Source organism: Podarcis muralis, chromosome 1, assembly GCF_964188315.1.
Source record: "Podarcis muralis chromosome 1, rPodMur119.hap1.1, whole genome shotgun sequence".
Classification (NCBI taxonomy): Eukaryota; Metazoa; Chordata; class Lepidosauria; order Squamata; family Lacertidae; genus Podarcis; species Podarcis muralis.
Genome location: NC_135655.1, coordinates 31,538,234 through 31,550,915, shown reverse-complemented (window position 1 = coordinate 31,550,915; position 12,682 = coordinate 31,538,234). Strand labels below are relative to the sequence as shown.

The 12,682-nt window shown below is 44.1% G+C and overlaps 1 protein-coding gene across 2 annotated transcripts in view; it reads right to left on the bottom strand.

The window, feature by feature from the left end:
* Window positions 1–83: 83 nt before the first annotated feature.
* LTBP2 (latent transforming growth factor beta binding protein 2) overlaps window positions 84–12,682 on the bottom strand; it is a 131,355-nt gene continuing 118,756 nt past the window's right edge. For both annotated transcript variants that reach the window (XM_077925599.1, XM_028719712.2), the window contains 10 exons: window positions 12,140–12,265; window positions 11,010–11,153; window positions 10,090–10,281; window positions 9,829–9,912; window positions 6,752–6,880; window positions 6,359–6,499; window positions 6,104–6,271; window positions 4,260–4,535; window positions 3,006–3,158; window positions 84–1,597 (listed from right to left, as the gene is read on the bottom strand). In XM_077925599.1, coding sequence (XP_077781725.1) covers window positions 1,431–1,597; window positions 3,006–3,158; window positions 4,260–4,535; window positions 6,104–6,271; window positions 6,359–6,499; window positions 6,752–6,880; window positions 9,829–9,912; window positions 10,090–10,281; window positions 11,010–11,153; window positions 12,140–12,265 — 1,580 coding nt within the window. In that variant the 3' untranslated portion in view covers window positions 84–1,430. The remainder of the gene's footprint in view (window positions 1,598–3,005; window positions 3,159–4,259; window positions 4,536–6,103; window positions 6,272–6,358; window positions 6,500–6,751; window positions 6,881–9,828; window positions 9,913–10,089; window positions 10,282–11,009; window positions 11,154–12,139; window positions 12,266–12,682) is intronic.

Sequence of the window (12,682 nt, the reverse complement as noted above, 5' to 3'; positions counted from 1 at the left end):
GCTCCCAGCCAGTGCCTGCTTGTGCTGCACTAAGTGCAGTATGATTTTTAACACAGTAAAATATAAAAGCAATAAAAATGCAATTAAAAATCAGTATTAATATTTAATGCAATGGATGTGCCTCCTGTGAATGGCCTGCTCACTTCATATCTAGGAATGACAGAGCAGCTGTTTCAGCCATGTCTGCGGACGACCTTAAAAAAACCCTGTGGACCACATACCACTGCTTTGGAATGCCAGGCCTAAAATCCACAGTTTACAAACCAGCTCCTCTCTTTTTTACCCTACCCACTTGGCTTTTAGTTAACTCTTTGCAGCGGCTTCCGGTGCCAAGCTCGGGAAAGGATAAAGGCAGAAACATTCATGACCAGCTCCAGCCTAAAAGCTGTAAGGCACAATATAAAAACCATTTATTTTAACATCATGTTGAATTTTTCCCAATAGAAAAGCACCACAAAGAAAACTTCTCAGAACTAAAGAGCTGTAGTCGTCGTCCCCCCGCCTGCCCCCCGAGCCAATACTCCAGCAGCCATAGGAAGTGCAGGGGTGGGTGCCCATGGTTTGGATGAATAAAGAGAGGCAACATCCAATCTGTGCCAGACTATATAAATAGAATCCATACACGTTGAACATGACCAACCCTTTTTCCTGGCTCAGGTACAAAAGACTGTGCCCCTTTTCTTGCTAGTGAGGGGGGCTTTGGGACAGGGTTAGACAGACTTGGACAGGAGAAGCCACAGTGTTTGTGACACCCGTGGACTGAAGAATGTTTTTCATTCCCTGTGGGAAATCTACAGAGTCCAAGCAGTACCTGTGTTGCTGGGGGTTGCTGCCCATTTAACACACACAGCTGGAAGAGTCCTGCGCCTTTTGTCCTTTTGCCAACTGTGACAGAGTGACTTGGGAATCCCACAGTAACGAGTATGAGTAAAATTGCATTGGAGTGGTTTTGAAGTAAGAAAGACCCTACACAATGTGAACCCGTGGAGGGGTGAGAGGGAAATGAATACTTGATGAGGCCCTGTGAGAGTGATTCCCATGGCATGAAATTCTGCAGCTTCATGATATGAACTGGAGGGCAAAATAGGTGAATGGGGATGAATATACTCATGACCCACGCAATGCCAAGGAGGCCAAGGATGTTGATAGAAATGAGGATGACAACCTATAAAACAGGACACGATGAAGCGACTGGGACCTGAGTGTTTGCACCACAGCTGAAGCAGAAAGCTTGGGCTGAGCAGGCCAGCAAGAGAGAAGAAGGAACTCTGGAGCTTCTCACTGGCCTTTGTCCCTGTGAGTTGAGCCCAATGAGGTTTTTGTCCTTTGGGAAACAATCGATGAGTTTTTAAAGCTGTTTCTTTTCTGGCTGAGCAGACCTACAGTTCTCAAAGCAAATGTCCGTAGGGGTTCCATGGCTGCTTTTTTGGTCACGCGGCCTCTGCATTCTGAGCTGTCCCTGGCACGCAGCGGTGGGGCTCAGCTAAAGCTACGTAACCAGGCAAACAGTTGCAGCGGTAGGAGCCTTCTGTGTTCTCGCAAGTGCTACCTTCACACAGGGTCATAGAGGCATTTGCTTCCCCGCACTCATCAACATCTGATGGGGGAGAGAAAAACAGTGCATCCATTAGGCCCAGCAGTGCAGAAGTTCTCTCCTATTCTCTTTTGGTAGACTCCACAACAAGACCAGGCTTAAACGATATGCTGAGTGCATATAAAAACACCCACATTTGAGTCCCAGATTCTGTTCTACACATGTATTATTTGCATACAAGCATGGCTTCCTGTTGGGCCAGAGGGAGCTGGGGGGGGGGGAATGCTGTGGGTGTAAAAGCCAATGGATAAAAAATATTGAATGCCGGAGTGGGCAATCTGTAGCCCTCCAGATGTTCCCAAGTCCCACAAAGGACAGCCAGCACGACCAGTGATGATCGGAGATGTAGCTGAACTATGACTTCCATTATACCTGGCCTTTGACCCATGCTGGCTGTGGCTGATGGTAGCAAAGGCCATGGTTCAGTATTTTGTATGTGTACTATCAGATTCTTATTCAAATCTATAAAAAAAAGGGTATCTGGGCTGGTGCCTAAAGGGGGGAAACACACCAAAGTCCATAATTGGGCAACTTCTTTATTAAAAGGTAAAGGTAAAGGGACCCCTGACCATTAGGTCCAGTCGGGGCCAACTCTGGGGTTGCGGCGCTCATCTCGCTTCATTGGCCGAGGGAGCCAGCGTACAGCTTCTGGGTCATGTGGCCAGCATGACTAAGCCGCTTCTGGCGAACCAGAGCAGCGCACGGAAATGCCGTTTACCTTCCCGCCGGAGCGGTACCTATTTATCTACTTGCACTTTGACGTGCTTTCGTACTGCTAGATTGGCAGGAGCAGGGACCGAGCAACGGGAGCTCACCCCATCGCAGGGATTCAAACCGCCGACCTTCTGATCAGCAAGTCCTAGGCTCTGTGGTTTAACCCACAGCACCACCCGTGTCCCTAACTTCTTTATTAGGACAAAGCTAAAGTCTCGAAGATGTGGCATGTTTCCAATTATCCAGAATTCTTCATCAGACAAGATGTTACACCAGTTTGAGCCTGGTTGGATGGGGAAAAACAATAAAATGGTTGTAAGTTGCTTTGGGTTGCCTTGGGCAAATAAAGCAACCAACAAAATAAATAAATAAATGGTTGGATGTTATAGCCATGAAGTCTGCTTATAGGTGCTGAGGTAATAATCAGGTTGAAGAAGAAAAAAATGCTGCTACCCCCATTTCTCTGAGAAAACAACGCCCAGTTTGTAAGTAAGCCAGTTCTGCCCCACAACACCTTAAACAAAACAAGAAGTTCCTGGACAGGCAGGCTTTGCCCAAATGACTCATGTTTCTCTTCTGCTCTCCACTTGCCCAAGAACCTATGGTTTCATTTAAGGCGATTCCTGAAAATCAAAGGTTAGTCTTTCAGCTGCTGCTGTATACCAGCTCTTCCTTTCTGTAAGGTCTGGCAACTTACCCACACAGGCCATGAGTATCAAGTCTAACTGGAAGCCATCAAAGCAGTCGCAGGTGTAGCCCTCCTGCACTCGCACACAGCGCCCGTTCTCGCAACCATTCAGGATCCCACACTCCTCGGCTCGCAACCCTTCAAAGCTGCTGTAGCGTTGTCCTGAAGACACAAGGGAACAATAAGCCAGTATATAGAGGGACTCTTAGTGTCTACCCAGAAGAAAGAGCATCAAGGGACACACACATGGTCAACGTATCAAAGACAAACATGGGCCAGATAAAAGATGTCATGCCTTGTGTAGATTTGCTCTGGCCTATTTCCTTTCCCATTTACCCCACTTTTAACTATAAATTAAATAAAACTTTCCCCTTCGTTTTAATCATTCGACTCCAACTAAACACCAGGAAGAACTTTCTGAGAGTAAGAGCTGTTTGACGGTGGAATGAACTCCCTTGGGAAGTGGTGGACTCTCCTCCTTTGGAGGTTTTTAAAGCAGATGTTGGGTAGCCATCTGTTATGTATGGTCTAGTTGAGATTCCTGCATTGCAGAGGGTTGGACCAGATGATGCTCAAGGTCTCTTCCAACTCTACCATTCTATGATTCAGTATAATAACAAGTTTAAGAGCTAACAAAGAAGGTAGGTAAGGGGTCAAGCAAAGAAGAGGATTTCCCTCCCTCCTTTTGCCCCCTCTGTCCATCCCGCCTTGCCCTAACTACAAGGATATGTGTGTGGAAGCAGATTTCCCCATTCACACCAGGTATAAATCTGCCATCCAAATGGAGATTTGAATGTGCTTCCAATTTACTGCTACTGATAGGCACACACATACCTCCTTACTTGGATTAGCACACCCGGCTCCAGGAAGACAGTTATTACAGGGTCTCTGCTTGACATGTGAAGCGCCTGCCATGATCATACACAGATAGTGGCTTGAATAGGTGTCCCCAGATTTGGCTCCATGGAGCTAACTCCAGCTGAGAGGCTGCCCCAGCAGATATTCAGCCCTCAAGATGATTTTATAGTTGGAAGGCTATGCACCCAGTCCTGGTTTCTCCCTAGGTTTTTTGGGCACCCAGTACATGCGGTGCTTTGCTAATTACAATAGTGGTATTTTGTGAATTCCCTGGGTAGAGATTAGCTCAAAGAATCTCCGAGATGAAATTGAGCAAATGTCTGGCTACAGTCTGCTAATGTATCTGTAGCTCATCCCTGGGTATGAGACGAATTTTCTACCATTTTTCTTTCTTTTAGCATTTACCAATTTGGCCAGGCACATAGCGAGGCTGAGTTTGTGCTGGGCGGAGCTGTGCTGCTTGCAGGGATGAATCACCGTCAAATCCATGACTCGGTTCTCTGTTTGAGAGGCTGATGTCAGGTGCTCCATACTCAAGACCCAACTGGTTGTAGTAGGGTTCTAAATCTGGCCTGTAGAGTCCATACTGATGGTCTTCCTGAGTTGGGCCATATTCATAGCCAGGCATTTCTCGGAGTTCAGCCTCACTTCTGGCAACATTGCACAGCTGAGCAAAATCCTCTGGAGGGAGACACAGAGAAAAGAGGCAGATAAACACACCACCATATCTCACCTGTCCAAGTATTGCGATAATCTCTGGAGGCCTTTCTCAAAGTCCCTCTACCTTTTGAGATGAGTCAAATGGTGATGGAGAACAGGGCCTTTTCTGGGGTGGTGCCTTATTTGTGGAAAGTTCTTCCCAATGAGGTTTGCCCAGCTCTTTGGCTGGCCAATGTGAGAACAGGATGCTGGACTATATGAGCCCTTGGCCTGATACTTAAGAACCTAAGAAGAGCCTCCTGTAATGACATTTTTATTTGCCCAGGTGATTTCAAAATGTTGTGTTTTTACATCTGATGGTCACTGTTTATTTTATACCAAGGCTGTTGCTGATAAGTGTTGAGTTTATTGTTACAATTCCTGTGCTAATCACTGTAAGTCACTCCTAAAGTTTTATGACTGAAGAGTGAGTTACTAGGTCTTCGCAATCAACCAAATCAAGCACATTCCGGATGCTAGACAGTATACCTGGGTGCTCTTGTGCTTGGGTCCTGTTTGTGGCTTTGCTACTAGCATCTGGCTGGCCACTCTGAGAAGAGGATGCTAAACCAGATGGGCCATTGGTCTGATTCAGCAGGCTCTTCCTATGTCCTTATGCTGGACAGTGCACAAAGGACCACGATCCCATTAGAGTGGGCTGGGGTTGAGGTTAAAGTTTGGACTAGACAGAAATAGCTGCACCATATGCAAAAAGGGTATTGTGAGTCGTACAGGGATGTGCCTTTCCTTTTTGAGTTTGGTGACTCTTGTTTATGATGGTCAAGCTGGAAAAAATATTATTTAGTACTTCTTGGATTTACCCATGGAAAAGGTTTCTCATGGGTCCCAGGAGGAAGCTTCATTTTTTGGATTGAAAGCTCCTCCTGAGACAGCCCTGGTGAAGAAAACAGAGATCCCCATAGATATGGGACAAAGTCATATCTGTGAGGTCACAGTGTGTCTTTGGTGTGGATTAGCTCAACAGATAAAGGTAAAGGGACCCCTGACCATTAGGTCCAGTCGTAATTGACTCTGGGGTTGCGGCGCTCATCTCGCTTTACTGGCCGAGGGAGCCAGCATACAGCTTCCGGGTCATGTGGCCAGCATGTCTAAGCCGCTTCTGGTGAACCAGAGCAACGCACAGAAACACCGTTTACCTTCCCGCCAGAGTGGTACCTATTTATCTGCTTGCACTTTGACGTGCTTTTGAACTGCTAGGTTGGCAGGAGCAGGGACCGAGCAATGGGAGCTCACCCCCTCGCGGGGATTTGAATCGCAACCTTCTGATCGGCAAGTTTAACCCACAGCGCCACCAGTAGATGTATTCATTATTAAACATTATTAACAATGTATTAATAATAAATTCTTGGTAACATTGCTGATGATGACTCAAGTTCTTGGAGATACTGTGAAGGGTCAAGTCAGTGATGTGAATCCAATTGCTCATGTGTGGATTTGCCCAGTGGAAATCTTATCTGAGGCCTAGCCTTAGCTGTTGAAAGACACCACCCCGCTCCTCCCGAAATCTCATGTGATTTGTTCCTTCTCACCAGAGGACCTGGGGGGGCAGAGTGCACAGTCCTGACTCCAGGCGTCTCCATAGCGGCAGCAGCATTCTGTGTATGTGGTTCGTTGCCCCAGCAGTGGCTCGTTGCAGATGTAGTTGGAGACACTCTGCCAGCAGATGTCTAAGTGAATGTCAAGTTCATCCTCATCATCTGCCAATGAAAGAAAGAGAAAAGCCATCGGAACTACAAAACCTGCTTTTAGAGACCATTATGCACTGTAGTCAGAACTGCACTCACCTGCGCTGTTGGAAACGTTGACACAGCGGTTGCGGGTCGCATCCAGCACAAGGGGAAGGCTACAGAAGCAATGATAGGAACCAGCTGTGTTGAGACACTTGCCGTTTGCACAGGCGTCTTCATTTTCACACTCATCTAGATCTGCAGCCACAGAAGTTGAGCAGAAAAGTTTACATCAGTAAGATGGACCTCTTTGACCCTTTCACACAGAAAAAGATTCCCCCCCTCCCCTGATCAGGTGTGCACAGAATTTCAGGGAGTACCTTACTTACTCCATGTGATGCTTAAAATAAAAACGGGGGGGGGGGGCGGGGGTGACCGTTCCCGACAACTGTGTGGGCAATTCTACAAAGCACAGAAAATATATCATGCAGCTAGAAAGAGACTTCTCACCAATGCATTCAAGCTTGCTGGAGTCATAGATAAAACCGGCGCGGCAGAAGCAGGCATACCCTGGCGCTACGTTCACACAGTGACCATTACGGCAGACCTCGTGGCCAAACATTTTACACTCATCAGCATCTAGTGGGAGAGAGAGGTTTAATCAGACCTAGAAACCAAACAGTTGAGACCAACAGGGACCCTGACCTATTTATTCTCTTGTTTTTTAAGATTTTTATTGATACAGCAAGAAAAAAGGGGGAAAAAACAAATACCAAATTACACACAGGAATAACCATAGACATATAATTTTCTTAGCAAACAATAAAACATATATTGGTGTTAACACTAAAGACCCAACCTCCCGTCTATTCCATATTTCGATTTCATATTACTTATTGCCAATACACACTTTAATCATAATTAAACTTTTTCTTAATATATCTAATTTCTTATATCTACCTTGCAGCTATTACTGAAGTTCCTCGAATGCTGCAACAGAATTTAAACTACTATATTTATTTTTCAGCTATTCTTTGAAAACCTCCCATTTTGAAACAAATTCCTGTTTATTCTCAAGGGTGGTGCTTCTCAAGCTATCTGTCTTCAGGGAACTGATTTCACACCTAACTTGCTATTGAACACCTGCCTGTTTTAGAGGATTCTGGGATGCATTCATTTAATGTGTGCTGCTGTGTTGGTCAGGCCTGTTGTGCCTCATCATAGTTGTGAGTGACTTTTAGAACACGTTCACCCTAGGAATTTACTGTGGCATAGCCAACCTTTGTTCAGTCATTACTTTTAAAGGGCATCTCTTGGACACTGTCATCAAATCATAGTTCTTCTGTATTCCCCCCACCTCATAATTCTTATTTTTCTTTCCAGACTGCAAAAAAACCCAAGTTTTTGGGAAAGGATGGAACAACACCACAATCGACTAGAGATGTTGATCACCTTAGTGCTAATTCTTCCCTGTTTTTTAAGAGGCGTATATTTTGACATGCACAGAGACACAATAGGTAGGCTGTGCTGCCAACAGACCCCTTCACGGTTACCATTCCTACTGGTACCATTTTATCAGCAGATTTTTTTCTTTTTTTAAAAAAAGAACATGTTAATGACTTTTCATCTTTGTTTTCAAAATGTTGAAATATCTGTGCTTAAATAAAAAGGTGTTTCAGTATACACAGAGAAAAGTGTCATACCCCCCCCCACACACAATGTGGAAAACCGACTCCCAATTCTGCATGTAGCATACAGTGAAGAGCAACTCCTATTCCCATAATAAAGTTAATGGAAGAAATGACCACATTCAAAAATGATTATTCAGGCTGAAAAACTTTTCTAGATGGCAAGTATCAACCATGAGTTTTCAATTCTTAGTTCAATACTACTACTAAATCTTGTGGCAGGAAAGATTCTACATTTTTAAAACTTACTCCTATTAAACTGAAGGTTTATTATATTTGGTGCTATTTTTCCAGAAAAAGAGGTGCTGGAATTCACCATGAACACCTCCCTCACTTTCTTAGAATGGCACCTGCGAGGTGCTGGAAATGTTTCCAGTGAGTTCCATTATATTCATACAAGTGTGTAAACTAATCATTTTTTGAAACATAAACCACCTCTGTATGTCTAATGCAGAAGGTATGAAAAGCGAGAGAAGCGACTGCAGTCCTCCCTTCTATTTAATTCCTTCATCTTCTACATACTCTGATAAATTCTAAGACTTGCACAAATGAAAGTAGGCCATTTTATGAGCACTTACAGCAAAATGTTACCTTTAAACTCAGTTTGCCTCCTCGGTCCTTTCCTAAGGCTCCATTAAGAACTCAACAGAGACTGCCTTGATCAGTCTGAGGGGCTGCCAGATTTTATTTTCTGGCCTGATCTCTAACTACCTGACAATTTGTAGTTCACAGTCTTATTCTGTATAGAGCCATCCCCAGATTTATTGGTGATGTTTCCTACTAATCTTTCTTTCTCACAGACTGTCACAAGTACGATTACAAATGTTTTGGAGGGTATTTCAGATCTGTTGATTTAGGTTTTTCTCAGTTTCTCATTTTTCCAATCATAAGTTCAGTTCACACCATTTCAGCATCAGTTTGTGTTATTTTTTGGGGGGGTGGAGTCTTCATGAAAATCCACACACATGTTTGGAAGCAGTTTTCCCTAATACAGTGCATTTACCTATGTTATCGTCACATACACATTTTTCTATACACTTTCCCCTAATGTACACATTCTTGTATTCATTTTTTGGTTGAAGAACTGCATCAATATATTTGGAGAAGTGTGAAATTTGAAGGGTAGCTGTGTTTCTGATCACATATTGGCTTGTGAAATGTGAATATGTGAAGGTTGTATTAACATGGGAATGAACAAACAAAAAACACTCATCCTTAGGCCAGATTGTATCTGTCTTCTCCCCAATTCCATGACTAATTGCAGCTTGCAGAAGGCAGCGGTATGCGGGGGGGAGGCTGTCCCAGCACTGCAGGCCCCCACCAGCTGCTTTTAAGTCAAGATAAAAATGGTTCAGTTTTTAAGTCAAGATAAAAATGGTTCAGAGTTCTGATTACAGATCTCCCACTCTGAAAGTACATTTGGCAAGGCATCCCATGTGAAGATTATCTGCATCCCTGTGGAGATGAAGTAGCCAAAACTTTGGGTCATATATTTTTTGAATGCAATGTTCATAGAGAGGAATGTAACAGCAACCTTGCCCCCTTCTGAGGAACATCCTGGAAGGTTTCTGGAACGGCATCCAGAATATTTCTTGGCTAACGCAAGCAAGTTAATGACAGAGTTAGTGGCCAAGTTCCTCTTCTCTGCTCAAATGTCTCATAAGATGGTGCTCTCATTTTAATTGCAATCTGTATCTCAGGTTTTATCGATGTATCATATTGTATTTTAAATATGGCTATGTTTTATTGGTCATGTTTTTACTCTGTCTTGTTTTAACAGGTCTAGGACTGTACAATAAATGATTGACTGACTGAGTGATTGATTGAAATCTTCCACATCACACCTAACTTTGACCTTCAGATGCTTGGTGGAACGGGTAGAAAAAGAGAAAGACTTACCTGTGTAAGATGTCTGTCCAAAAATCAGCGTCCCTTCCACAGGGATATATCCTTTTCCACTAGGGCAAATGTCAGTATATTCCACTGGCAAAAACAGGGGAAGAAACAAGTAGTTCAGCGGGATAGGGAGAGAGAGAGGGGAAAAACACACAGAAAGTATATCATTATTGCAGCACACAACTTGAACATGGCAAGCCATGATGACTTCTCTCTTTGACTGGATCTGGCAGAGAAGAAAACACTACAGAGCAAATGTCTCACCTGAGCCAATGACGGGGCATGGATGTGTCTCACAATTGTCTCCCCAGGCTGCTCCTTCTGTGCAGCAGCATTCTTCCTTAGTGGTGTTATTGGCCAAGACACTGTCACATAGTGGGATGTCACCAATATGATAGTAGCACTCCTTCCTCTCTGAGCTTCTGGGATGCAAAGATACAGGCCTTCCGGGTCCTCCTAAGTTTAGAGAGAAAATGTAGGGGTTTTCTTTTTGTTATCACCCACTGATAATGTGGGTGTCTTCATTAGAGATCTAGGAAGGCTCCTGGAGTACTGTATCCATTGATAAAGAGCATCTGGCAGAGCATGGCATTCTCAGGATTTTACCATATAAGTAATGCTAGAATGCAACCTATTTTAAAGAAAAGAAAGTTGCAAACAGCAGCACAGCCACCACCTCAGCAGTACAGCTGCCCTCTCCCTGATACATTATGTGGGAACGGGACATCACACTGCTGGTGTCAGATTGGGGGTTATAAAAGTCTCAGTAAGAATAAAATTTAGGGCATGCATTTGGAGTCATGCAGAAAAGCCTTAAGAACTCAAGTTTCAGTTTACTATCCTTACACTTATCAAAAGATTTTGAGCAATGCCTTTTCACATAGGAATTACTGCATCCTTGATTGGACAAGATGATGACTGGTGGAACTATGTTCAGAGGTGATGTCGGCATGTGCATAATAAATTGTTTTGTGGCTCGGTTAGATCAAAAGTCTCTTTGAGCTTGTCTGATCAGCAGATCATACTGTTCACAGGGATTATGCAAGATACTCAAATCTAAAGGTGAAGAACCTACTGCAGGGCTTCCTTTTATATAAACCCATAAAATGAATTCGTGGTTCTTCTTACTAGAACAGTGTCTTGGATTCTGTCTTGCATTGCCCTGCCCAGCAAGTAACTCTCACCCATGTCTGCTCGGGGGCGGCATTCGCCTGTTTCCGTGTCATAGTCCTCGTGGTCACTGGAACACAGGCACAGAAAAGCACCTTCCACGTTCTCACAAAGTGCTGTCCCACAGACGGCAACCATCATCTCACATTCGTTCACATCTGCAAGATACAAAATCTTATAAGTGCATTAAGAAGCCATACATCTGCCCCAAAGCCTTCTGATTTGCCATTCCTTCTCTTCACAACTAAACCTTGAAAATAAAATAAACAAACTGGGCAGGGCTGACCCAAGACATTTTGCTACCTGAGGCAGAGCAGAAAATGCTCCCCCACCGTCAAGGGGCACAGTACCCAAAGCCAGTCAAACTATTTTGGCATTTGAGGAAGAAAACTCCACAAGCAACCCTCCTCATCCATGGCAGTAGAAGCACAAAAACAAGGCTGCAGTCCTAACCTCAGTTACTCGGGTGTACGCCCCAATGAATTCCATAGGGCCTACTTCCAAGCAGACACGATTAGGACTGCACTTTTATATAAAAAAAGCCCTTTCCTAACACCCAGTACCAGCTTTTGCCTAATGGTAGGGCCAGCCCTGAAATGTAGCCCCTCATTTAATGGGTTTCATCATGTTCATTCATTTACAGATGTGTGATGGCAGCTGTACTGTGCTTTAAACCAGGGATTGCAACTTTACTTTCTCAAGTTTGGGCTCTAAGTGCAAATACATGTATAAACCACTTTTGGGTACAAAGCAAATGGGAAGAGGCAGTTTCAGGGGGGAAAGCATGGAGAGGGGAATGATTAGGACCCCCCCCCATCCTCTGCTCTTTTGCATCCCCTTGCTTTATACATAGCACATGGGTCGTGCCATCATCACATCTTGTTACACCTTTAGAAAAGGAACTGATGAGTCTTGGAGATTCATCTGGGGCTACTTTTCCCTGCAGTCCTATCCCTCCAGTATAAGGGCCTAATCGCAGAAGACTTTTTATTACTAGGGATTATGAGGGGCTGGATTTTCATGAGGGCAGAATTTACGACAATGAGAGCAGAAGCATGAACAGATCTTGGGCCCGTATTTTGGAGAGCTGTCAGCATCTAGAAGAAAGAAGTAACATGGAACTAGAATGCTGAGTGACTCTTACCAATGCAGTCAAGGCCTGAAGGTGAGTTTTCATAGCCACGGTCACACAGACAATGGAACGAGCTGTCTGTGTTGACGCAGAACCCATGACTGCCACACAGAGTCTCGTTGGCACACTCATCAATATCTGCAGGGAGGAAGGACAGATGAATCAGCACAGAGTCTATTTTCTTAGCAAGCCCATCCCCACTTGTGTATCACAATCATAGGCTAGCAATCTTCCATCTTTCGCAATAGGGACATCTCTAGCTCCTCAGTTGACCAGAAGTTTACGCAAGAATAGGAAGTAATTCAATGAACTATTTTGAACTTCATTGCAACACCATCTGAGGGTGTTCAGAAAACAAAGCAAGCTGACATGTAGAAGATGTAAGATGTCAAGGGGAATGGGCTGTTTTATGGGGTAAGGAATTTGATGAAGGAAGAATGTGGAAAAATGAATGAGGAAAGAAAGGGAGTATAAGCAGAATTTGATTAACAAAAACAAATTTAAAACACTGCGCTGTAAATAAGCACAGGCGAGATTCAGATGGTTTCTATATGT